This window comes from Podarcis filfolensis, assembly GCF_964270895.1.
Source record: "Podarcis filfolensis genome assembly, chromosome: 14".
In the NCBI taxonomy this organism is placed as follows: domain Eukaryota; kingdom Metazoa; phylum Chordata; class Lepidosauria; order Squamata; family Lacertidae; genus Podarcis; species Podarcis filfolensis.
In genome coordinates this window covers 48,962,993-48,990,122 of record NC_139616.1, presented here as the reverse complement: position 1 = coordinate 48,990,122, position 27,130 = coordinate 48,962,993, and the positions used below count along the sequence as shown (strand labels likewise).

The window sequence follows — 27,130 nt, the reverse complement described above, 5'->3', positions numbered from 1 at the left end:
AAAAAATCAGAAGGACCCCAGATTGGTGAAGACTGGACTAAGTAATTGTTCTTTTTATAATCAAGCAATGGCCTAATGATAAGCTGATGTCCTTTCCCCCCTGCATCTAACCTAGTTCTGGTAACTCTGAATTGTACAACTTTATTGAAAAGTTAACACTGCCATTGTTACTTGTCTGTTGGGAAAATTGATGCAGTTTTGAAATTCCACTGCAGAGAAAATATTCATAAGGTGCTGATGGAACAATTTGCATCCCTCTGATGCATCCTAGTGTAGATAGACATTCTAACTTTGAAACTTGCTATTTGCATGCCAGCGTGAAGTTACTTGCTTAATGGGTGGTGACAATTAGGGTGACAGATAAGAGAGCAAAGAGTTGCTTTTGCCTTTCTGAGGTAACTTTTTAAAGGTCTGATTTCATGTATTATTGGTTCTTCACATTTAATCAGTAGTGTTTGATCAGAAGTGGTTCATTGTCCTTGACATCTAGGTCCAACCATATATTTGTGTATTCATTCTTTCTCTCTCAGACAATTAGTGTGTTGAAAGGAAAGATATCGGAGTTGCAGTGGAACTTAACAAATCAGGAGATGAAAATGAAAACCTGTGAATCGCAGAAGCAGGAGCTGACTGAACAGCTGGATGTACTACAAAAGTGAGTAGGGGATTAACAACTGCCAGGAAATAAAACCTTTAGTCTTTGGCAGCTGGTGTCACTCAGGAAGGGAAAGTTTCAACAGCTTTTGATTTTTGCTGTTCAAAGAGCTGCTTTGATCAGGATGTGTACTGCTGAAAACTTGATAAATGGGGAGTGGGGGAAGTAACAAAATAAAAAGTAGATAAAGTAATTTTATGGAAAATAAATAAATAAAGCTTAAAATATTTCCCATTTCTCTTGTGCAGGAGATGGGAAACACTGAGGATTGGAGGAGGCTAATTAACTGAAAAGTCTTTTATTAAAACCTGTAACTATCATTGATGAGGCAGAGTTGGTTATAATTCCTCCCCTCAGTTCTGTGTTGTAACACTGATTTTGGGCATAACTTTTGAAGCAGCATTTATGTAATACCGACATGAGTTGTTTGGTGGCCAAATAATTGGAGTATGGAAATAACAAGTGATTTGTGGGATTTGTTACTTGGGTAAGAATATTCAGTGCATAGTCTAAATTTTCTGCGAAGGAAAAAAGATGTCTGCAGCTGCAATCCAATGGATGCTTAAGTACTATTGAATTCAGTGGGACTTACCTCTGAATATAGGATTGCATTACAAGCTATGGTATCATAATATCAGTTTTTGGAAAATACTGGCAAAATGCCAGTGGCGTATTGGGTTGCATTTGGTCTCTGAATATGTCCTTGCTGTTTCAGTACAGCAGTGTGTACTAAGAGGGCAATAGCCCATGCTTCAGCAAGGAGATAGAGCTGTACAGTCGTACCTTGGTTCTTTAACTGAATCTGTTCCGGAAGTCCATTCGACTTCTGAAAACATTCGAAAACCAAGGTGCGGCTTCCGATTGGCTGCACTCAGTCGGAAGCTGCGGAAGCCCCGTTGGATGTTCGGCTTCCAAAAAAAGTTTGCAAATTGGAACACTTCCTTCTGGGTTTGCAGTGTTTGGGAACCAAAAAGTTCAAGCCACAAGGTGTTCGAGAAGCAAGGTACGACTGTAGTGGGGGAGAATGAAGTCTCTTCCCTAATGAATTCTGGACAGGCCCTTTGCAATGTGATTGTCTTTGGGATGGAAACCCAGTATGAAGGGAAGAACAGACCTGTAGGTTGGACACTGCTTTGGAGACAGGCAATACCCATGTCTCTTGGTTACTTGGGACTCCTTGAGCATGCACACACTCCCTGGTAGACAGGAGAACACATTGAAGTGGAAGTTTAATGTGACCAAGAGATGTAATCATATCATAGAATTGACGAGTTGGAAGGGACTCCAAGGGCCATCTAGTCCAACCTCCTGCAGTGCAGGAATCTTTTGCCCACTGTGGTGATGAATGGTCTGGAAGTGAATAAGTAGAGAAAAGTGCTGGAGGACTGGTGCAATCTAATGGTGAGTGGTTGACAGTGGGTTCAAAATAGACACCAGGAAGTATTTCTGTTGATGGGCACAAGCTTTTAGAAAGGATTTGGCAAGGTCTGTCAAGGCCTATTAGCTAGTATGGTTAAAAAATGAAATCTCTTGAGACAGAGACAATGGATGGGAGTTACCTAAGAAATCCCATCAGTGCAAGCCCTGGTTAAGGTTTTCACTTGTGCATCAGGGTTTTACCTTCCTCTCTCTACTGGCATGCTCTGAAATTGACTGGAGGTGTGTGTGTGCCAGGAGAACGGTGTATGAGGGGCAGGAGGGGGTGCTTTCATTCTATCTGGCAAGCCACAATGCTTGTGCTGACAGGGTGTTTACCATAGCAGAATGTTGAATTCTAACAGTATTTATTTCTTTTTATTGTTTTTAAATAATTTGCCTCTTAATAACATAATACGGTGAAGAGTAGTATATAAATGTTTTACAGTATTTACAAATTGCACACATACTAAACACCACAAAACTATAAATGTTGCAAAAATGATAAAAGTCATTGAAAAACTTTTCTTAAAAGCTGTAGATTAAGTCAGAATAGACAAACGAAGCACCAAAAGCAGTTAAACCTGATAAGACTTGGTGCCAGGTGGATAGACCTAATCTATTCTAGAGATGAGTGGGATGACTGTCTCCATCACAGCCTGCTTGTTTGCTTCCCAGCAATGCTGTTGAAACCAATGCCAGGCTACAAAGCACTTTGCTTATAGCAACTTCAACATGTTTTGCTTCTAGTGGGAATGGTTCTATAAGTGACTCATATGTCTTGTATCTTCTCTATGTCACTATTGTGATTTATATACCCTCTGCCTAGTAATGAGATCTATGATTACCCACCATGGCTAGAATTTCCTGTCTGTCTTTCAGAGGTAGGCACATATAAACATAATTGTTGACTCAGGAGAGATTTTGATGGGGGAAGTAAACTTGACTTAAAATTGTAAAAATTAAGAAATAGCTTTTGCAAGCATGCGTAACAGTTTTGTTCAGCATGTAGTGAAGCATAACCATGGATGGATGATGAACAGGATGCTTCCAAGGTATGTGCTTGTGCTTTCAAATGTTCCTCTTTGTTTTAAATACATATCTTTATGTCCACATACAATAGAAAATGGAGAGAGGCCAGTCAACAAATTCAGTCTCTGCATGCAAAGGAAGCACTGATTGCTGAGAAGGAGCAGAAAGTTCAGGTGAGAGCTTCTCCTTTTTAACTGTGTGAAGTTATCTCTTTACTCTACAAAACTATTCTTAGGAAAGCTCAGAACCCCTCTATTACCACCTTGTGACTGAAAAATATAAACAGAAATCATGGAAACTCTTCATGGAAACAAAAGTTGCACAAAACATTTAATTTGTACCAAACTGGCCACAAAAGGCACTTGCAATCATGTATTGTTTGTTTGGATTAACAGTGAAGTTAATGTTAAAATCGCTGCAGAGATTTCACACATGTCATGTCTTCTAACTTAGCCTTTCTGATAGCTCTCTTGGTTCTTTATTTTCCAGGACCTGGAGCAAAAGCTCTCATTGCAAGAACAAGATGCTTTAATTGTGAAGAACATGAAGATGGAGTTGGCACAATTTCCCAAAATGGAGCGGGAGCTGCGGGAGCTCAGGGAGGAGAATGCTTACCTTAGGTCAGAAGACAGCAGTTGTGGGAAAGTCAGTGGGAAAGATGTGCACCTTTCACTTGCTCCTGCCCACCTGTGGCAGCTTCTACACTGAGGCTGTAAACTCCCCTTTTCAGATCTTGATGCCTTGTCTTCAGTATTCACAACAGATTCTCAACATTCCTCTTTCTCTACACCTGCATTATAGCTGTGTGCTCATTTTGGCTCTGCAGCATTGTAGTTGTTCCATTTAATAAACAATAAAAAATGGGTTGACATTTGCTTTGCAAAAAGCAACTAGTGTTAATTCTTAATAGTGTGTTTCCCCTTCTTTCCCCAGGGAAATAAAAGAAAACAATGGATTGCTCAAAGAGGAGGTAGAAGGTCTCCAGAGGAAACTAGTGCGCTATGAAAAGGTCCAGGCAGAAATGGTAGCCTTGGAATTGGAGAAGGAGGTAAGGTCACAGTAACGCAACCTGTATAGGTGGGATTGGTTCTTCTGCCCCTAGTTGCAAATTATTTTCCTAATAAGAACATACAGGTGGCATCTCTGTCAACTCTCTAGGCCTGTTAGGCTAATGTAAGAATTAGTAATGTGTGTGTGTTTTAAAAAAATTCTGTGAAAAGCTCTGATCTCCATGGTGGCAGCTTCTGTTTTAAGCCTGCCTGCATTGTCTTCTGGAATACAAGCGTTGAACAGGGACAGTAGCACTTGATGGACATTTAAAGGCTTCTGTTTACATTTGGATTGTAATTGCTATGCATGGGACTAAACACAGTATGGGATCAATACATTGCTTTCTTTGTCTTGGTGTGAAAATAGTTGTTTGAGCATCAAGCTACAGTGGTGTTGTTAATTATTGCAAATCCAGTCTATTCAGTTGCCTGGACTAGAAGGAAATAGAAACCGGAGGTAAATTCTCTTGAAGGAAGAACCAGAGCTGGCAAGCACAGCTGACTTGAGATGTTGGGAGTATGGATAACTTAATTAATATAGGATCAAAGATAGGTGCTGTAGAACAGAATTTCACTATTAATTTCTCACACAATGCTACTTGCGGTACAAATAAATAGTATGCAGGTTTGGGACATTTTACCCTTTTACCCTTTCCCGCTACAATTGTAACGTGTTTTGGCATGCACTTACCATAACAAGTTTTGCAAAACAAGCAAATGAGGGGTAGATTGTTGCCAAGTATGTGCTATTTATGCTTGTGTAGTATAGTTTTGGTATGTGTTGATAAATATTTTTAAAAACAAATTACTAAACCTAAGAGGGATGAATTTAAATTTTTAACTTCAGATGTTCAGATATAGATGTTTTGCTTTTGGTTTTAATTCAAATTCTTTTGTTACTTGTTTCAGAGACTTCAGGGAAAGCTGAATACTTGGGAGAAACTAGACCAGAGCACTGGCTTAGATATCAAGTAAGTAGAAAGTGACAGTAACAATCTGAGCACCAATGTTCTTGTTTGTGCAGGACGTTTTAGGATAGTCCGTTATTCATTCTTTTCACCATAAGAAACCTATTTTTTTTAAGGCAGATTGGTGCTTTGTTTAATGTAGGATGTCTCTGGAAATTCGCTGGTGTTTCAATTAATCTACCACAAATATACAAAAAGGAGAGTAAAAGTAGTATTCACTATAAAACACAATTCAGAACGATTCGAAACAAGCCTGGGGAACTTGTCACGAAGGAAGGGGAAGTTGTGGGGCAACGCACCATGCACCTGCACATAAATAAGGAATCAAACAAGCAAAGACTTTACCATGCCTTTTTGAATTGTTGATTAATATACCAGCATTTGCCAAACTTAATGGAGCATAGTTTAGTTCTTAGCTCTAGATGTTTTGCTTGACTCCTGGTGAAGTGGAAGTATTTTCTGTGACAATTATCTGATGTTCAGGGAGTTGCACTTACTACTTTTTTGTGACTAAATTTTCTACTAAGCCTGTAGTAGCTCCCACCCCCATTATGGAATGCTCTCCCCAAGATGCTTTCCTGGTCTTGGGTTAATACGTTTTTGTTCTCGGGTGTTTGGCTAGTACTAATAAAGTTTTTTGTTGGTAGATGGCTTCTGCACAGTCTTAGCCTGTTGTTTGCTGCTGAGATTTGTTAGAAGGCTGAGAGACCTTTGGATTTCTTCCCTCTGGTCCTCATCTGTTTAAATTTGCTTCTTTGTGGGACTATGAGTGTTGGTTCAGCTGCAGCCATCTGAACAATAACACACCTTGACCACTCTCTCCTTCCTCTTATACACCATAAGCTTTATTACTTCTGTTCCCAAATGTGGCTTTTCATTTCGTTGTTCTCTTTCACCATTGTCACTTACTAATCGCAGAATATTCTTCTTAATACCAGTTAATTGGGTTTTTTTACTGACCTTTCACCATAAAGTCCTGTCACCCCCCAACATATGAAGTCCTACTAAGTGGAGAACCATTGAAATTAATGGACCTAAGCTTGTCCATTAACTTCAGAAGGTCTCCTTTTAGTAGGACTAGCATTGGATACAACTCAATATCAAAATCGGTTAAAACAATTTACAATAAGAAGAATATGGTTTGTCCTAAAAATATAAAAGTGGATGCTGGAGGCATCTCTGTGGAAAGGGAATCCCAGAATATAGGATAATGGTCCCAAATGTGGCTTTCCCCTTCTAAGTGGAGGTTTCCATCTTCTAAATTGATAAGTATCAACTTATGTAGTGACCTGCCCGAATGAACAAGGCTTTTAATGGGTAATTGGAACCAAAATATATTAGTAGGTGACATGGTGTCTTTGTTAGAGAGCCAAATCAAATTATTGTCTGCTGTCCTTCCTTTGCTTTTCGGTTGTGTACTGGGGGGGTGGGGGATCAACCATACTACGGTGCTGCTCGTATTGTCTTATGGTGGACTCTGCTTCCTTGGGGTTTTTAAGCAGAGGTTGGGTGGCCATCTGTCATGTACGATTTAGTTGAGATTCCTACAATTCAAGGGGTTGGACTTGGGGTCCCTTCCAATTCTGCAATTCTATGGTTCTACAAACTAAATAAAAATCAGTTATATGCAGGCACCTCAAGATTCTCATACAGAAAATAAGAAGCCATGGAACATGTTTTTGTGGGTGTGTTCACTTTTTTGATCTCCTACCATTGTGTACAGAGTCAGCTAAGGAAAAGTATTCTGTGCTATTGTTGATGCTTTCCAAATAAGGATGAATGTTGCTTGTTGGAATGGTATAGTACAAGGATGTCCCAACTCCCAAGAGACTGCGGTCTACTCACAAAACAAAAAAGTGGCAGTGATCTACCTGTTCAGGTTACAGTCTGAGAAGACTGTTGCTTTGTGTGTATTGGTATGGATAGTAAAAAAAAATCCACTGATAAAATCTGAGTCTTCAGCAAATTGCTTTGATGTCACAGATGCTAGGCCTTGGAAGGCTCAAATTTCTCCTGACTGGTAGTTTCTACTGCCTTTTATCAACTTCCAGCTTGGGTTACTCTTGCAAAGGTCAATTATGCAACATGCACAATTTTAATGGCCGTTTACTTTTTATTGCAATGCAAGTTAAGTCAGCACCCACTAGATGGCACATTTCCTCCAACAGGACCAGGAAACCCATTTCTTGCTACATTGTGTTTTCCTCTGATACCCAGCCAGGGGAGAAGACAAAAATCTACAGGTGGCCAGCCTTACTATAATGCAGGAAATTGACCAATGAGAACAGCTTCCTGGCTTAGCCTTAGAAGGAGTGTGAACTGTTGTGTGTTGGTCTTGGAGAGTTTTATCTCTATGGTGCACTGACTTGTGTATGTTTGTGAACCTGTAATTGTACATTTTTGCTGATGTGAATCAATAGACGAAAAAAAGTCCTGTTTTGTCATCTCTCTTCTAAAGTAAAGTTTAGCTGTAGAAAACCATGAGCATGGTCTGAAGGGAACTTTGCTGAAGCCTAGCAGATCTGGATTGGATCAATGCTTAGATGGGAGAATCCTATCTATGCTGCCTTGAGTTCCAACATGGAAGATGGAAAAGTGTGGTGTGTCATCACCACATTTTGTGTTTTCCTTCTTGTGTAACAGCAGCCCAGATCAGTGGCACACTGAAACTTGCATTATTATGTTAAATAATTTTGTTTTACTATACTTACTGGGAGTGAGATGAGAAGACTTGTGGAGAGTACTCTTGCATTTGTATCCTCCTTGTGAATTTTTCATGGACAGCTAGTTAGCCACTGTGAGAACAGAATGCTGGTCTTGATAAATCTTTGGTCTGATCCAGCAGAGATCTTATATTCACTGATTTCAGGATCAGTCACACATTGGCTACAAGTGAAAGAAGCTTCCTAATTGCAATTAATCATGTGCGGCTTTGTCCATGGTATGTTGTCTTGTTGCTTTTGCTAGGCCAAGTGAAAGACAGTGCAACTTCCCCACCTCTCCCCACCCTCCACCCTGTGCGCGCCAACCTGGCCTTCATTGTACCAGGATGTACACTTATAATCACTTTCTCTCTTTTTTGGAAGAGAAGAAGGTGTAGCATTCTGAGGAGTTGTGGCCATGGTGCCTGACTTTGAGGCTGGTAGGAATGTTTCATTTATTTAAGGGGGGGGCAGAATTAATGTGCTTTTTGTGAATGACCCTTTATAAAGCAAAAGGCCTGCTGTTAAAATGAAATCCATTCTCTGTCATTATAGTTGCCTTCGTATTCTTCTCGGCAGATAAAGATCACAGCAGCTACCACTGAGATTACAATCACATTTCCATTTGCACTTCTTGACTTAACAATGTCAATTGGAGAAGGGAGCTGGTGCACTCTATATTCCAGCCATCCTGCCCAGGGTTTTGATGCACTCAGGAGTAGCTCAGCAGGAGAGGCAGCCTTGCAGGAATAGTAATGACCTAACAGAGCCTTTGCCAACCTGGTGCCTTCAGAAAACTTTATAGTCTACAACTTCAAACCCCAGCCAGCACATCTGAAGGACACTAGATTAGCATAGGTTGGCCTAACTTGTCCAGCTTTGCTTCAAATGATATGGACAATCTGGCTCATTATGCAAGTTTACAGCAGAAACAGAAGTGCCAGTATTATTGCAGGGGGCAAAATGTCAGAACCTGACTGGTTTGAGATCTCATGCACACACTTTCACACCTTACAGCTACAAATTCAACTAATTTAAACTTGAGTTTTGTAAGCCACATTGGGAGGTAGTTTGAAGGGGGAGGTAGAAATCCTAATAATATTGCTACTATTAGCAATAATAAAAATAACTACTAATATAAAAATAAACTAAACAGTTGCTAAGGCCTAGAAAAACATAAGATGAGCACTGCTGGATCAGGCCAAAGGCCCACCTTGTGCAACATTCTGATCTCACAGTGGCCAACAGGGTGCCTCTGAGAAGCTCACAAGCAGAACATGAGTTCAAGAACCCTCTCCCCACTTGTGTTCTTCAGCAACTGGTATTCAGAGACTGTCAGGGAACTGTCATCAGGGCCGGAGGGAGAGAGTGGGTTCCAGAGGGATTCCAGAGAGCGTCCCGGGATGGGGAGAGGCAGCCCATCTTCTGGGGAAGGGAATCAGTGTAGCACCAGTGGAGAAGGGGGGCAGATGGGGGAATCGGCGAGGCGGTCCCATGACTCCTTGCCGGCGACCAGCGGGGAGAGTAAGGGTCCTCCGCTGCCCACACCCTCCTTGCGCAGAAGGCTTCCGCGCAGGGAGAGTCAAAGAGCTGCTTTGCTGGAAGAAGTTCAAGAAACACCTACTGACGGATTCTGCCAGCGATTGAGACAGCCACGGGCGAGTGGCTGTCCGGACAGAAAAAGGTTCACTCAGGCAACCTAGCCAGGTGTGGTGCCGGTTTACGCACGAGCAACCCCTAGAACCACTACAGAGACATACTGTTTCTGCTACTGGAGGTAATATAATTGCCATGACTAGTAGCCTTGACATCCTTCTCAGCTGTGGATTGTCTATTCCCCATTTAAAGCCAACCAAGTTGGTGTCCATCACTATATTTTGTGGTAGTGAATTCCACTGTGCTGCATGAAAAAGGACTTTTGTGGTGGTTGTGATTTTGTGGTGGTTGTGATTCCCCCATTTCAGTTTAAGGTTCAAGAAATGAACTTTCATCCTTTTTTGTTGTAACACGAGAGAGGTTGTTCAGTGGCTAGCTAGAGCCAAGAGATCTTTTACCCAGTCACCTGTGATTGGGGTTCTTGTGGAGAATTTTGTTACATATATTTGAGTGGCAGAGAAAGCAGAGACAGACTACATTAATGGGGTTTAGAAATGATTGAAAAGTGGCCATGACCAAAGATGATGTATAATGTTTAGGATACATGAGTAAGTTGTCTTTAGCAGCCACTTAAAAAAAAAAAATATTGCCCAATCAACTGTGTCCTCTAGGTGGCTCACAACTTAAAATGAATGAAATGCAAAAACAGCATTTCTTCCCACTGCTACTGCTGTCACTACCCTTCTACAAACTATAGTATTAATCTCAATATTTTGAGTGAACTGCTCAACTCCTTTAAAAGACTCAATTTGTGGGAAGTGCGGCTTCTCATGGCATAGGATGGCAACATTCATTTTTTCTTTCCCCCCATATTTTATTTATTTGCTTTTCTGATAAGATTCCATATCAACAAAATATGAACAAAAATAATACAATAAGGAAAAATTTCTGAAATAAAGAAAAGGTATCTTTTTTTAAGAATGGCAACATTCAATTCACTAGTCACATATTTCTCTTAATTCAGGTAGGTAGCTGTGTTGGTCTGATGCAGTCGAAATAAATGAAAAAATTAAAAAATTGTCCAGTAGTACCTTAGAGACAATTTTTTAGTTTTTTAATATATTTCTCTTAAGGCATATTTAAGTGACTCATGAACTTTAGTTATAATTGCATCCCAGTCTCCATCTGCAGCAATCCCAGGGTTCATTTAAAAGTTTGCAGTTCTCCTGATTACTAATGGCAAAATATATTTTTAAAAAGCTGAAGCACCATAAATAAATAACACCATAAATAAATAAATGAGACAAAAGCTAATTATGATTCAATACTTAACATTTATGAAGTGCATCTGTTTGGATTTCCAAGACCTGATTCAGATTTTCCACATTTGAGGGAAGCAACTTTAGATGCAGTGCAGTGTGCCTATTAGCTGGAGTTTGGCATGTGTCAGTTTTGTGAAAATGCTATGCTAGACAGCTAAAATTTCCTAAACCAACTGCCATCTCTCAATCCAGCTGTGAATGTTTTTAATATTCTGCTCTGAAGAAATTACTTGCCTATAGGCCGCTGTCTGGGTTTTCTGAATTTTCTGTGAAGCTTTTAAGACTGCCTAGATTGGAGGAATGTTGGAAGGCTTTTGAGATGTTGACCATGCTATGCAGGGCATACAGGAACAGGAAGAGGGTGATGGTGGCTGACAGCTCCAAGATACGAGGACTTTTATAGTGCCTGTAATTTTTCAGTGGTTTGCTGTGATTTATGAGCTGTAAAAAGATTGTAACTTCATGGTGGTTGTTCACAAGCTTCCCTATGTAAAACAAGCTGTCACATCACAGTGGGGATTTTCTGAATATAGAAAGGAAAAAATAAATATTAAAGAGGAACACAGCTATTCTTTGCTTTTGTCTTTTGCCGCTTGTCAGAACACTTGCAGAATAAGGGCTTGCCTTGTCTATTTCATAAATTTTAGTTATGACCTAAATCTTCTTCTGTGAAGGAATAAAGGTAGAGTTTGTGGACTAGGTTGAGAGAAAGGGGTTTGGACAGCCACCATATTTTGACAGTGCTCTTCATATCTACCATGCAGTATTTCCAGCTGATGCTATCACTTGATATCGGGGAGCGAGGTTCAGTAATAACTATTACCAGTGTAGTTTGACATGCTGAAGTATGTCCCCAAGCTCTGTCAAGAACTGCAGGAAGCAACAGCCCTGAAGTGAAAGAGGGGGAAAAAAAGCAAAAGAGGGATCTGAATAAATTACTGAAGTTGGTGCTGTTTGGTTGGAACTAGGAACAGAGCCTCTTCTGCCAACCGTGATGCATATGTGGACAAGTAGCAGGAAAGCCAGTCTTTCAGATATGGTGCCTCTTGCAGCCCAGAGGATCCTCTAAATTGGAACCAGCCACAGGTCATGTTTCAATTCCTGACATCTGACTCATGGCTATTGTACTGAAGCAGAGCCTCAACATACAAAGGAAGTAGCTCTGAATTTTCCAGTGCCAGAGATTCAGCCATGAGGGCTAGTCCTGTTGATGTCCTTCTTGTGAACACCCAGAGGCACCTGACAGTTGACATCAGAATTCTGGACCAGGCATAGCAAGGCAACTCTTACATTCTTGTGCTTTATTTCCAGCAAGTGGGGTGTAATAAGAGTAGCCCTTTTTTCTTGCAAGTGTGAAGTGACCCTTGAAAAATGCAAATAGCTTGAACCTGAGTGCTCAATATGCTGTGAAGAAGAGATCTCCAGTGTGTACTCTTTTTCCATAAAAAAACACTTCTAGGCAAACAGTCATGCCTAATGTAACTACAGTGAAATTATCATTTAAATAGCAGAGGCTAATCAGCAGAAGGACGGAGTGCTACTGTCAGAAGGCTCAAATGCTCACATCTTATTTTTATTCAGCCTGTCTCTTTTTGACATATCTCCAAACACAATAACTGCCAAAGTCTTGGAGTAATTTATAATTTTAAGTTTCCCTATTTCCATTTAATTGTCCTTCATTTCATTTCTGTGCTGGTGTGTGTGTAACCATTAAGTGCTAAGAAATTGATTGGAATTTACTAGGGCCCAATTTAAGGGCCCAGTTCTGTTCTTTGTGCCAGTTGATGCTGAGAGATTATAGCTGGTAGATCAAGTTGAACGTAGTTCAGTTGTGTTCACACCACTTCGGAAAATATGGATTTGCTCATGGCACCACTAACATATTTAACGATTCTGCAGAAACAAGCAGGCACAATCACTGTAGGAGAAGTCTGGATTTCTCTTCCCCTTTTCCCCTCTGGTAAATGCTTATGGGTTATATGGGGGATTCAAATCTGCTTTAGTAACTATGAATATGGAACCAACAAGGGGTGGTGGTAGTGAATGAATGGAAACTTTAAAAGGATTTGATCTTGTGTATATGGTGCAGGTTCACTCTTTTATTGTGCTATTTTATCAAACACCTTTATTGCAGTGTTCCGATTTACAATCTTTGACAGAAGTATTTTTTTAAAGTAAAGTACCAATGACCTCTGAAATACAAAGGTTTGGCTTAACGCTTTAAATTGTAAATTTACCTTACACTCATACCTTCTGGCTTCTCTCCCTACTATTTGATCCTCTCTCTGGTGTTCTTTTGGCTATGTGCAGTGTGCAGGTTTGTTAGCTTCCTTCTCTTTGAGAAATACTGGAAAAGGTTTGCAGGCTGGGAAGACGTTTCTCCTTGAAGCTAGTAAGCTACATGAAAGCTGGCACAGGACTGGGTCATTTGGGGAATTCTTGAAATTTGTGAAGACTTAGGTTTTAAAAGCAAAAATTGGAGGTGATTGAATTTGTACATTCAGCAGAAACTCTGGAAATGGTTCTTAGTAGCAAGTTTTAAACTGCTGACCTAGAAGGTTAAAAATGAAAGAGTCGGTGCTTCTTCATTTCTTTTTTTCTTTTTGTAAACAAGGCATTGTGATGAACTTTGTAGAGATTGGAGCCAAACACCCCCCCCCCCAAGCTGGACTGAACTTAACCTTCTTGGGGCTCAATACTTCCCAGGACAATTTCACACATTATGCAACAGTGAACTCCTGTTTGCTACTATGCATGCATGCACTCAACAAGAGGCTAGAATAAATTGTGGCTCCTTGCATCTGTCTTCATTGCAGCAACTGTTGGGACATCCACCCATGCATGAACTGCTTTTTTTAAGGGAGGGTATCTGAAGAACTGAGTCAAACAGAGGTGACCAGATGAAGTTCTTGAGCAGGGGTGACCAATATGGCCCCCTTCAGATGTTGGAGGACAAAAATTTCTATCAACCCCAGTTGACATGACCAATTGTCAGGGATGATGAGAGTGGTAGTCCAACAATATCTGAAGGGCGTGCCATTGACTACCCCTGTCCTAGGGCCTAATTGAAAAAAGGATTACAGTGGAAGCCAGGAAATTGCAAGTCAGTTGGCTTAAATTGCTAGAAAGCATTATTGAAGGTAGAATTATTAAACATGTAGATAAACAACCCTAGGTAAGTAAGAAAAGAGATCAACACCAGCCTTTTTGAGTTCTTTGAGAGTGTCAACAAGCTTATAGATGGAGGGGCAACAGGGTGGAAGGATCTGGTTGACATGTTATAATTTAGATCAGAAAGTCGGCGGTTCAAATCCCCGCGATGCAGTGAGCTCCCGTTGCTCTGTCCCAGCTCCTGCCAGTCTAGTAGTTTGAAAGCATGCCAGTGCAAGTAGATAAATAAGTACTGCTGTGGCGGGCAGGTAAACGGTGTGTCCGTGTGCTCTGGCACTTGTCATGGTCCTCCATGCACCAGAAGCAGTCTAGTCATGCTGGTGACATGACCTGGAATGCTGTCTGTGGACAAACGCTGGCTCCCTCGGTCTGAAAGCAAGATGAGCGCCGCAACCCCATAGTCACCTTGGACTGGACTTAACTGTCCAGGGGTCCTTTACCTTTACCTTTTTACCTTACTTTAGAATTCAAAAAAGCTTTGACAATAGTCCCTTACCACAGGCTTCTGTGTAAACTTAGCAGTCATGAGATAAGAAGACAGGTTGTTTTATGGATCAGTGATTGTTTAAAGAGCAATCAGCCATTGTTTAAAGAGCATGAAACAGAGGGGTACAAGTAAATGGACAGTTCTTGACAAAGAGTGAAATAAGCAGTGTACTTTCCTCCAGAACATGCACTGTGACTGTTGCTATTTAACATTTCCATAAACTACAGTGGAACCTTTGTTCCGAAAACAAGGTAACACTGTATCAGCAATTAGGATAAGCAGTGAAGTGACCAAATTTGTTGATGACACAAACATGAGAAAACTCAACTTCTGAAGAGCTCCATAATGGCGAATGGGCAACAGAAAGGCAAATTGGGTTCCATGTAGGTAACTGCAAAATTATTCACATTTGGGTAGAAGATTCTGACTTCAGATGACAGGGCCTGAACTGAAGACAACAAACAAGCAAGAAATGTTTCTTGGGGTCATGAAAGTTAGCTCACTGAAATCATGGACTCAATGTGGTAGCTGTAGAAAAGGAAAAACTATTTTAGGGATTGTGAAAAGGGATTAAAATGTGACGGTCAATATTGTGATCTTCTTAAATATTTAACAGCATTTGGAATATTGTATTGGGTACAGCTGTGATTGTCTGCTCTCAGGTAAAGTTTTCTAAAGCTTGAAAAGGGCATCCAACATCACCAGGGGGTTGAAGCATTTTCTCTCTGAAGAAGGGCTAAAGCAGGGGTCCTTAGCCCAGGGTCCATTGATGGGGTTCAGAGGGTCTGTGAATTGGGGGTGGGGTTGGGAAGAATATTTTCAATTCAATAAAATAAATTGCATGCAAAATTAAGTGTGTATGTGTTTGTGTGCATTTTTCTGGCGAGGTGTCCATAGATTTCATCAGATTCTCAAAGGGGTTTGTATCCCCAAAAAGATTATGAATCACTGGGCTACAATGTTTGGGTCTTTTTTCATTTCAAAGAGAACCTCCCACAACACATAGTTTTCTTAGCTATAAGATGCTTGGATGATTACAGGGGGATTAGTCAAAGTAATGGAGGACATATCTATCAATGGCTATTGCCCAGCTTAGCTAAATGGCACCTTTCATTCAGAGGCAGTCTGCCTTTGAATACTAGTTGCTGGTATAAACAGCAGGGGATGGGTTGCTTCCTTCATGCCATTTTGCTGGGTGCTCATTTTGCTGGGTGCTGTGGGAAAGCAGGTTCTGAACTAAATAGGCTCACTGCTAAGACTGCCTGACTGATATGGGAGTTCGTAAGCACTTAACATTTCACATTTATGCTTAATGCTTTTAAGTGTACACTTAAAACCTCTAGATGTTCATGTAGAAATGCAGTGAATGTAAATAGATATGGAGAGTACAAACATGCATTTAATGATTTTCTTTGAAGTTGGAACTTAATGGAAAAGCATGATGCTTACTAATGTGCTTGAATTTCTCAAGCCTTTTCTGTTGTAGCCAATATATTCTAAGTATTTAGTAGCATATATTAATGAATTCTGGATCAGCTGCACTTGAAGACATTTCATTCTACTTTCACTTAATGAAGAAAAATGTCAAGAGTCATCTGGTGCTCTTTCGGCCCTTTGCTATGTGTTTTCTGTAGAGCAGCCTGTCTTGTGTGTGTGACACGTTTGTCTATCAGCTTGTCTGAGAGGCTGGCACTGGAGAATGCCATTGCTTTTGCTCATCGGTGTACCTGGAAAGCCAGTAATGAGAGGCATTTCCTGGGGGAAAGTACATGCTAACTGTCTGCAGCATTCTGCTTAGTAGTTAAAATAATGTAGAAAAATTTCCATTAGCACACTCTTCTTATAGTACTTCTAGAAATGCATTGTTTCATAGCATTAATTAGTAACGTAATGAATGAATCCATTAAGGCTGTGTTTGTATGTCATAGTAAACCATAGTTACTTATTGTTTTTTGTGAACGCTCCCTTAGTGCAAGTGGGAACAACAAACCATAGTCCTTGGCTTAGTGCCATGTCCAAACTGGGGATCATGGTTTGCTGCTCCTGATAGGAGTAAAGCGGGGGCCATCTCTGGGTTCATTGTAATCCATTAACTATAGTTTACTTCAGCCTCCCCCAATCCAATGTCCTTTAGATATTTTGACTACAATTTCTCTCAGCCCCAGCCAGCACAGCAGTGTGAACTAGGCCTATGAATCAAATTGGACAACCAGAATGAATACAATACCAGTCTTACCTAAAACCAAGGTTGTAATTTAAACCCTCCACCCTCTACTGATGACTGCTCTAGAAAGTGTACATATTTATACACAACTTTTCAGGCATGCTAAAATTAGTAGAAAACTACTATTTTTTTCTTAATATCCAAGTAACGTAAGGGAAGTGTGTTCTACTGTCATGTATAAAGCATCAGTAGAGAAGAATTCCAATTAAAACAATTTCTAAGTAAATACTTGAATTTGTTTGAATATTACATTAAACCCAAGATAAGTCACATTATTTTTTCTTTCCAATCAAATGTATTTCAGTTCAACTACTTTTGGCTAGAAAGCTTTTGAAATACATATGCAACATGTAAAAATTAAGGCAACATACTTCTTAGTATGCTAAATTTGATCTTGCTCTGTTTAGGGCAGTCGAAAGTTTTCCTGGAAAATATGTTTCAGAAGTCTTATTTTTAATTCTATAAGACTTCTGACTACATATTCAGTTGCAAATTTGTCTTCTCTTTCATTATAAATGATACCCCCCTTTTCTCATTTGTGCAGAATGTTTGATTGCTCAAAGCACAGCTTAGAATTTAAGCCATGATTAGCACAAGCTGTGGTTTGACCGAACGTCTGAATTGACCCTCTGTTTTATTCTCCAGCATTTGCAACACGGGGATAACAGTACCGGTCTGCCTTATGCAGCAGCTTAATTGATTTTGAGTTGATGTGTGTGGAGTGCTTTGTACAATGTAAAGTGCTATGTAAATGAAGATGATTATGGTGGTGATTCTTGGAGGACTGCGTCTGTCTTTTTGCTCTTTACTCCTGCTCCAGAAATAGCTTTGTTTCCTCTCTGTGGTAGTTCTGGATTCCTTTGTGTGGGTTTTGTCCCTTTTTTCTGACTCCTATCTCCTGGGCGAGTTTAAGAAGCTTGCCCAAAGAGGTAATGCAGGCCATGCTATCACATCTGCTCTCCATAAGTTGTTGCTCCTTAGAAGCAGCTTGAGGGCTGGTTACCTTCCTGTTGTAGAAGACTTCAGATTTCCCTCCTGCCTGAACAATAAGCTTTGAATCTGTTTGTACAGTAATGAACTGCGTTTGTTTCTTTCAGAAAAGTGTTTTGCTGTCTGGAATGCTTCCATTTACAGAAAACCCTTGCCAAATTAATTTTATTTAATTATCTCCTAGGGCTAAGCTTGAATAAATTTTGTGTTAAATTTGCCGTTTCTCTCTCCTCTGAATGAAATGGAGTTAATATCCTTGTTAATATCTGATTAAAACTAAAATTGAGTTTTTTGAAGTCTGATTATCCCATGAAATGGAATTTTTAAACCTAATTATGAATGGATTTGCATACATTTTTCAGCACCATTGAAAAGAGAGTTGAAATAAATTTATTAATGAAATCCTTTTCCTCTGTCTCTTTGGCGGATGATGTGATTGCAGGCGGATGGTGTATGTGGGGAAAGAGTGGTGAAAAGAGAGACCCTCTTCTCTCCCCCTGCCCCACTTCCTGCAAAAAAAACAAAACAAAAACAAACCACAACTGAGGAGTCCTGAGCTAGCCTTTTCAAAAACTACTTTTCTCTGCCATCCAACTAGTGTAGGTAATCGATAGAGTTTCTGAGGCTGACTATAAGCCTGAACAGTGTTGCTTCTTTTGTATGTTTTATACTTGCTGAAAGGAGCATAATGGAAATACTTTTTAGTTAAAACTCTTAGTTTCTTTAAACTCCCCCCAGTATGATAGTGAGGATTCATGTTCTCAATAGAGCTTTTCAGACCATACCTATATATTGAAAAAGCACTTTACCTGAGTAAAGTGGTTGGATTCTGCTTATCTCTAGCAGTGTGCCCATTGATCATAAGTGCCCTGCAGAAGTAGCTGGAACATCTGAGTGTGGGGCTCAAAGTTGTTTAATGGCTTCATTTCAGAGAGCAGCTGTTTTCATTTTATTGTGCAAGAAGAAGACCTACTTCTTTGACAACTTTTTGCACTCAGATATATTTGCCATTCTGTAGGATATCGCATTAGAAAGGACCACAGCTCCATGACAGAGCACCTGCTTTTCTTGCAGAAGTTTTATTGTTCAGTCCGCAACATCTCCAGGAAGGGATGGGAATGTCCACTCCCTGAGACCCTGGAAAGCTGCTGCCAGTCATCATGGACAATTCTTAGCTAAATAGTATTATGGCCTGATTTGTATAAGGCAACTATCTGTGTTCCTATAATTCTTTGTCCTCTGTAAGTAAGGCAAAGGAAGGAGAGTAGACAAACATATGATTTGGTTCTCCAGTGAAATCACTGTGTCACCTACTGATTTTTGTTTGTTGGTTTGTTTCAATTACCCATTTAAAGATTGCTCATTCTGGGAGGACACTGCATAAATTGATGCTTACCAAATTAAAAGATGGAAACTTTCACCTAGATGGGAGAAGCCACATTTGGGACCACTACCCTAAATTCTGGAACTCTCTTCCAACAGAGGTGCCTACATAATCAGCACTTCATAGCTCCCACTAATTCATTGTGAAGCAATCAAATTCTAATTGAGTTTCAACAAAAACATGGTCCTGTTTGTGTTTTTCAGATGCACCCAGCATTTTAAAAAGCTATAGCTATGTTGCTGTGGCAGGTGCTAAAGAAATGTATTTAGGCAATTAAAGTTATCAAAACTTCATTTCCAGGAGCCAAGCTGAGGAGATGTCAGCATGCCTGACAGTGATCCACCCCGGATCTTAATTCTAGTTAGAGGAGCAGTGGTAAAGATGCAGGGAGCTGTAATTGTGTTTGGCTGATTTCAGCTCTGTGCCAGATTCAGGCAACTAAACAAATGTACCAGTTTGTTAGGGCATGAGCTGGCAAAGGAGAATAGTAATTGCTGAAATGCCACTGTTTACAGCTTTAATGTGATTACTCTCCAGCAATTTCACTTTCTATAAATGAAACTTCAAGTCTGTTTCAATTTCTTTCTGAATTATTCATTATTTATGGATGATAGTGCTTCTTCTTAAGGGTTTATTATACCCACTTAGCACTGAATGCCTTTGGCACACAGATACTCATTCTTTACCACTTGTTCTAATGTCCATCACTCCTTTGGATGCGGAAGCTTTCACACTATGTACACAGCATTAGAGCATACTTAACTAAAAGATCAAGTTGTTATGGGGTGGTTTCTTCTCTTGCAGGGGGAGAGAGAATGTAAAATTAAAGTAACTGCATATTTATGAAATGTAGGGTATTTATTGCATTTGTAGAATGGGTAGCATACTCTGTTGGAACAGGAAGAGCTCTGCAAATTCTGCAGCTGGGAATTCTCCAGAGGATTAATACACAGTCTTTGGTGTCCGTTGCATATGGAAGTCTTATACCTTTTATAGAAAGGTATGGCGGCTGGTTTTAAATTATTAACATGACTGTGGATTTTCTACTCTTATTTGTGTATACACTGACATTGATGTATATGATCATAGAATCATGGAATTGTAGAGTTGGAAGGGGCCCCAAGGTCATCTAGTTCAACCCTCTGCAATGCAGGAATCTCAGCTAAAGCATGCTTGACAGTTGGCCATCCAACCTCTTCCTGCCTTAAGTGCAGAACCTTACAATTTGAAATTCATTTTGTTAGCTTGGAACCAGCTCTCCAATCTGTTAAGGTTATTTTGAATTCTGAATCTGTCTTCTATGGAATTTGCTACCCCTCCCAGTTTGCTGTTATCTGCGATTTTGATGAGCAGTCCCTCAATTCCTTCATCCAAGTTGTTTATAAAGATGTTGAACAACAGTGGGCCCAGGACAGAACCCTGTGGCACCCTACTTGTCACTTTTTTCAGGATGGTTAGTAACCATTAGTGAGCTACAAATCCATCTAACAGTTACCGCGTTCAGCCTGCATGTTACCAGCTTCTTCATAATATCATGGGGGACTCTGTCAAAAGCCTTACTGACATCAAGATACACTATGTTCACAGCATTCCCCTGATCCACAAAGCTTTTAGCTCTGTCAAAACATGTGAGATTCATCTGGCATGACTTGTTTTTGAGAAACCCATTCTGGGTCTTGGTAATCACAGCATCCTTTTTAGGTTTTCACAGACTGTTTGTTCTAGGACCTTTCTTGGTATTGATGTCAAGCTCACCAGTTGGTCTTCTTTTTTCCTTTTTTGAAGATGGGGACAGCATTTGCCCAGTCTGCAGGGACCTAACCTGTTCTCCAAGAATTCTCAAAGATTATAATCTTGCTCTTGGGATTACATCCTCAAGCTTGGGCATTCCACGTCAAGTGATCCAGTGACTTTTACCTTACCATTTTATATCATTTTCAGTTTCAGTTTCCTAAAGGCAGTAGAAGAAAAGGTCCCAGATCTTAGGATTTTTTTAAATTATCCCATTCTGTTTTTGAGTTATGAGGATTTGAAATTTCAAAAATATATATGACAAGTTTGGCCTTAAAATCTCAGCCCAGAACTGAGATATTTCAAAACCAAAAATACCAATCTCTTCAAAACATCATGGGCTTTAATATGATGGATTTACTTTAATCTTAAAGTTACAAAATTTAAAATTTTAAAAAGTGATATAATATCAACATGATTAAAAGTCTCTCCCCCATTGTATTAATTATTTCATATTCCTGCAAAATTGGGATCATCTTGGGATCTCAGTGGAATCAGTTTTTTTTTTTAAAAAAAACACCCCATACATGTCTGCCATGGGTTCTATTTAGGATAAAAGGGTCTTCCTGGAGAACACAGAAAGCTGCCTAGTATCATGTCAGGCTTTTTATTTGTTCAGATGCATATTATCTGCTGTGACTGGGGCAGCTCTCCAGAGTGTCAGGCAGAGGCCTTTTCTATCACCTGCTATCTGGTCCTTTTCAGCTTTAGATGCTAGGAATAAAGCTTGAAACATTTTGAATGCAGTGCACATATTCTACCATTCCTCCCTCCTCACTCAGTGATCCACTTAACACAACTGAGCTGGTGAAAACTATGTTTAACCTGTCTGCTTAGCTGCCATGTATTTTGTCCAGTAAGGCGAGTCTTCAAGCAAAACAATTTGGTTTTTGTTAGCATCTGATTGTCTTGAGAGAAAACAGAAAAATGTGCCATCGGTGGTAAAGTCAACCAGTTGGAGAGTGACAGCGCTTGCTGTCGCTGTAGAGACCAATATGGGGGAGAGATGTTTTACTGCAGCTGGGACAGATGAAGCCGTCCAGTTTCACTGCTACAGATGCACCATGGCTTTAATTCTCACTGCCTTCTCCTAGTGGCCATTTTTTGGCCACTGCTGTGAATATACAACCTGATTGTGTATCTCCAGGCACTGCTGTCATCTGCAAGGGATTCCTGTAGCCGGGTTAATGTTGCCAGCCTTCATGCCACATTTGCAGACACCTTTATAAAGCAGAATTGGTCTGCCAACAGGCCTGGTGCCTGAAACAAGCTCCCCGCAGAGCACGTCCTTGGGGATCTTACCATCTTGCATTCTGTATACATGGCCAAGCCAGTGTAGATGTCGTTGCTGTGACAAAAGTGCAAACATGCTGAGAATGTGGGCTTGGAAGAGCACATCTTTGTTTGAGTTTTGGTCCTGCCATGTGATGCCCAAAATCTTCCCGACACAGTACATATGGAAGGCCAATATTGAGGCGTTGATCCTGGTGGATGTAAGTTGCCTACGAATCATTTCTATAAAACAGTTTTAAGTCTGTAGGAAAGCATAGAAAGGAGCTTTGGTTGATTTTCAGGTTAGTCACAGGGAAGGGCTGTAGCTGACTGGTAGAGCATGCAGAAGATCTCAGGTTCAGTCTGTGGCTTATCCAGATGGGGCTGGAAAAGTCTCTGGTCTGAAATGCTGGAGAGCAGTTGCCAGGCAGTGTATACAGTACTGAGCTGGATAAATCAATGATTGGACTTGATATAAGGCAGCAGCCTCATGTTCCACGTAGCTTGTCTGCTCTGGCCTAATCACAGACACAGTCCATTTGAATTGCAAAATCCAGCAAGCTCTACAATTCTACGACTCTTTGATTCTAAACTGAGAAGGTAGTTAATTTAGGGACCATCTATTGTACTGTGATACTTGCAGGAGTTCTTGTGGTTCATTTTGTACTTTCAGATCCAAAGCACTGATAGTTGACCTATTAATGAGTTTCCATGAGGCTTTTGACCCGAGCTGTAATTTGTTCTTGTTTTTAAACATTCTGAAGGTTTTTTTATTTAAAAAAATATGCTTAAAAACCCACAGAGAATTAATGCATTTGTTTAAAGTTCTGAAAACCTTTTCCTAGCTAAACAGTTCAAAGAGTGCATCTTGCTAATCAGAGGAATATTCTTGCATCCCTGGGGTGGTCACACTGGTTTAATTGGAGCTTGGGCTGCTTTGAAGTCCTCTTAATCCTCCCTGAGCTGGAGAAGGGGGTTTGAAGGCAGTGACTGTAAATCTGAAATTTCTTCATTTTATTTACATGTGTCTGCGGATCCGTATAATTCATTTTTCGTGAAGTTCTTAAGCTGAGTTGCCAGGTTGTGGACAGCTGAATGAGACAGGCAGAGACAGAAGACAGAGGATGGCAAAGTATGCCTCTCTGTGTGTGTTGCATTTAAATTAAGTACAGCACCTGACCTGTGTGTTTATAACAAGCAAATAGGCCTGCCAGCCAGTTAAAGAATTTTGAGTTGATTACTGATTCATTAAAATATATTTACATATTTTACATCTTAATATAAGATTCAAGTCTTTTAAAATAAGGCTGCTATAGAAAGACAGTCTATGATATTGTGCATGTAAGGTGTTGGTTGTATGTTTATGTGAGTGTATATAAATAGAAATTTCAGGTAGGATTCAGAGGTTAATTACTAAAGTGTCCCATTGATTTCAGTGGAATCAGGGGTGTAACTAAGTTCCTCTGGATTCAACTCTCAGGGTCTAAATTGGTTATATCCAGGTAGACTTTCCAGGAAAAATAATTGATCAGCAGTATCAGATGTAGGGATGGGTAGCCTTTCCTTGGCTTCCATCGGATTGGCCCTGAAATGAGCCAAACAATTTAAATAGCTGGATAGCCAAGTCAGTCTGGACAGCTCAACAAAATACCCCTTAGCAGAGCAATGGAGAAATCTCTCTCTAGCTTTGATAGGGGCTGATTTGATGATCTGCTTACCGAAAAACTGGAGGTGGGAGCCAAACCTACCCTGTACCAAGGATCTTAATTGTCAGAGGCTTTTGGCCTGCATGCTAAATATTTCAGGGGGACAACTTTTCAAACTAGCCTCCTAGCAAAGTCATAGAGAAGTTGTCCCTGAAGAAGCCCAGGCTGTGGAGTGGGTGAGGCAGCTTCCCCCTGCTTCCCCATGAGAGACCCCTGACCTAATAGTTTCCACTGTGAGCATAGTCCTACTCTTCCTAGGGTCAGCTCTGTCTCAGGAATTAATTTACAGCTACAATTTTAATCCAAATTGGAGAAGAATTTAGAGACTTGCATTGCTTGCCTCTCTTTTATGGTAAGCTGAGTCCCAAAGATTGTTTCTAAGGCTGAGCCTTTAATCCATAGGAAACTAGGATCCTGATTTACAGATTATTTTTAACTGACAATGGGTGGTAGGTGGTATTGTGGATCATATTTTGTTTGTGCGTGTGTGGTTTGTTAGAACCAGGAGTTAGAAAATTTTCTGCAATTTCATAAGCGTCAGTGAGATATGGAGAATTTTACTTTCCTATTCTTTATGAATGAATCATTTGTTTACATGTGGAAGCTCAGAGAGGTGCATAGCAGGCCTGCTGCAACAGACAGGAGCATGAGAGCAAGGCAAGCATGCCCTCTGTCACCCCAAATTGGGTCAGCCCAATTTCTGTGAGTTCTGGTATTGTGCAACAGCAAAGTAATTAAAGTGCATCCCTGTGCGTAAGCTTTTGCTACAAATTGAGCTTGTACGCACATGTACTTGCATCATTAAGAGCTGAGGGGTCAGTCTTTCTATTCCTAGCAATTTATATTTGTACTGAATTAATTGGAATAAACGTGATTTCCCAGATGTCTCCATAAGGCCAGATAAAAAAGTTCTTTTCCCAACAGACACTTCTCTGAGGTTGCACGCATTGACTGTTTGTGTGATTTGGGGGTCACCTGTTGGCTACTAGTGAAATCCAGCCTCAAATCAGAACAGAGTCAATGGTACAGGAAATATGTGTTACGATTTCTTGCTCAAGCTAATGCAGCAGAATGCATCTGTCAGAATTTTGTTTGTTTTTGTAAATTTTTAATAGTAACCTCAAACAAATCTCAAGCAGAGGGAAAGAGGAGAAGCAAAGTGCTACAAGAAGAAGTCGGTTGGCCCTCACTTTCTGTTCTGCTTGTTTAATCTGATACTTTACTTCTTGCTGTCCTTACTAGATAGGTACCACTATTGGAACGAGTAATTGCTGATTTGGATATGAGACTGGAAATTCTTTCTTTTGTTGTTTACTGCTGTGAAAATCTCAAAATCAATAGCCTTATCACATGGAGACTTCTAACTTGAAAATAAAGAAATATCAATTTTTATGATATTTCTTTGCTGGTGAGGGGGCGTTCTGGTGATGTTATACTATACAGTGTTTAAAGTTGCAGTCCTCTTGAACTCCTGGCTTTATTCTTGCCCAACTCATAGACGACAGTCTTATATGTGCTCCCTGGTATATGTATACATTGTTACTCCATTGCCACTGAACCAAAATTGTGATTTTGAGTGGATGTTTAAATAAATATTAATTTTTTCAAAACTAAAGGATTTATCATGTAAACCAGGACTAAAACTTATGATGGCAACATCATATTAGCATGTATATACATTTATCCAATAATCAACCTTTGGTTGCTCATTTTATATGGAGTAATACTCATATTATTCATCATAAGCTTATGTAATTAAGGAAAAAGCAGGCACAGAAGCTATAAGGCCAGAAATATTAATACCACCTATAAAGTTAATTAAAGACATTATTATACTTTAAAACAAAATGAAGCCACAAGATGTGCCACATATGCTAGTTAAAACAAAACAATTTAGGGAAAAATAATCTGGGAAGAATAATGTAGGTTGCTGATGAACATTTAGGTACTAAAAGGGTAAAAAGACCAATCACCATTCAAGATTAAGTGTCATTCCCACATTTGAACCACAAATAATTGGACTACAAATAACAAAAAGTCTTGGAATTTGGGTGTGTAGGGGGTTGCTTCTTTGACAAAGACAGCAATAAGATGCCTCTGTGTGTGGAAACTTACCCTGTGCATATAAGAGTATGTTACTTGGCAGATTGTATCCATTATAGTTTTTTACTTTTCTTTAGAATAAAAATAAATTGAGATCCTACTTGTTGAACTGAAAATTATCTGAGTTCATGTTTTAGGTGATTCTCCGCTGAATCTATATAAATACTAGACTGTCCATACTGGGATCTAGCATATGGAAAGTTTGTTTGGTCTGAAATCTGCTGGGCTGCATTTTGCATATTGCGTTTGCAAAGAATATAATATTTCAAATACATATTGCAATGTTTACGCTATGTGAACTCTGATTATTTCCCTTAAATCTAGAGAAAGCTCCTGATTTTCCACTGGAATGATCTTTACATGTGTTTATTTCCTTTCTGCTACATTAAGTACCTACTCAATTAACAGCTATTAAATTATTTTTATTTGTTTAATGGATTTGTGGGCTAACTTTTAAGAAATTCATGGCATCAGTATCTAAGTAACCCCTTCATCAGCCCTGCAAGGCAGGGCTGTAGTGACGTTCTCATATTGCAGATAGGGTGCTGAGGTTTAGTGTTGCATGCCCAGGGCCACTAAATAAGTATATGACCAAGGTCAGGTCTGAATGAGGATTATCTAGCTCACAGGCTTTATGCTATGCAATGTTTTAAAAGCTAGTTCCGTAAAAAAGAGGAGCAATTATGATTGGGACTGCTTGCCGCCAAGTTAACTTCTCATTCGTTTTGAGTAGTTTTAAATTTCCAAAAATCATCTTTAAATTATTCCAATTCAAATTATCTACACTTCAAAGAAATTCAAAGAGCTTTGCTTTAAGAGTGATTTTTGTCTTTTTAGTGCCTTAAACTCGTGCTGGGTTAATGTGTACCTTCAGGGCAGAATCTTTTCCTCTGAATTCTAAATGCTGGTTATTTCTATTCAGATAATGAATAGTGTTTGCTGGAAGGCTTATTCTCCAAGTAGAAAAATGCCATCTGTACTTGAGCTCCTTTCAGTTGGCTCAGAAAGAAGTAGGCAGAAGCTGTATTTGGTAAAGCCTTGTATATAAGCTTGCAAAAGTTACTAGCCTACAAAATTTTTACTAGTCTCCTGGGGGCTGGCAGAGAAGTTATATAGCTCATAGCTTATGCTGGGCACAGGGGAGTGGGCTTCCCTTCTCTGGCAGCCTGCTTAGTTTCTATTCTAGCTTCAGAGGAAGAATGGAGCACTGTGGATATTGTAGGTTTTGTTTTTTCTTTGTAAGCAGCTTTGACACACACATG

The 27,130-nt window shown here is 39.9% G+C and overlaps 1 protein-coding gene across 1 annotated transcript in view; it reads left to right on the top strand.

Annotated features, from left to right (window-relative positions):
• Positions 1-27,130, top strand: part of MAD1L1 (mitotic arrest deficient 1 like 1) — a 461,411-nt gene that overhangs the window by 14,292 nt on the left and 419,989 nt on the right. Inside the window, exons 5-9 of the mRNA XM_083585714.1 lie at positions 531-655; positions 3,195-3,276; positions 3,593-3,723; positions 4,037-4,151; positions 5,062-5,123. Of these exons, the coding sequence (XP_083441840.1) occupies positions 531-655; positions 3,195-3,276; positions 3,593-3,723; positions 4,037-4,151; positions 5,062-5,123 (515 nt within the window). The remainder of the gene's footprint in view (positions 1-530; positions 656-3,194; positions 3,277-3,592; positions 3,724-4,036; positions 4,152-5,061; positions 5,124-27,130) is intronic.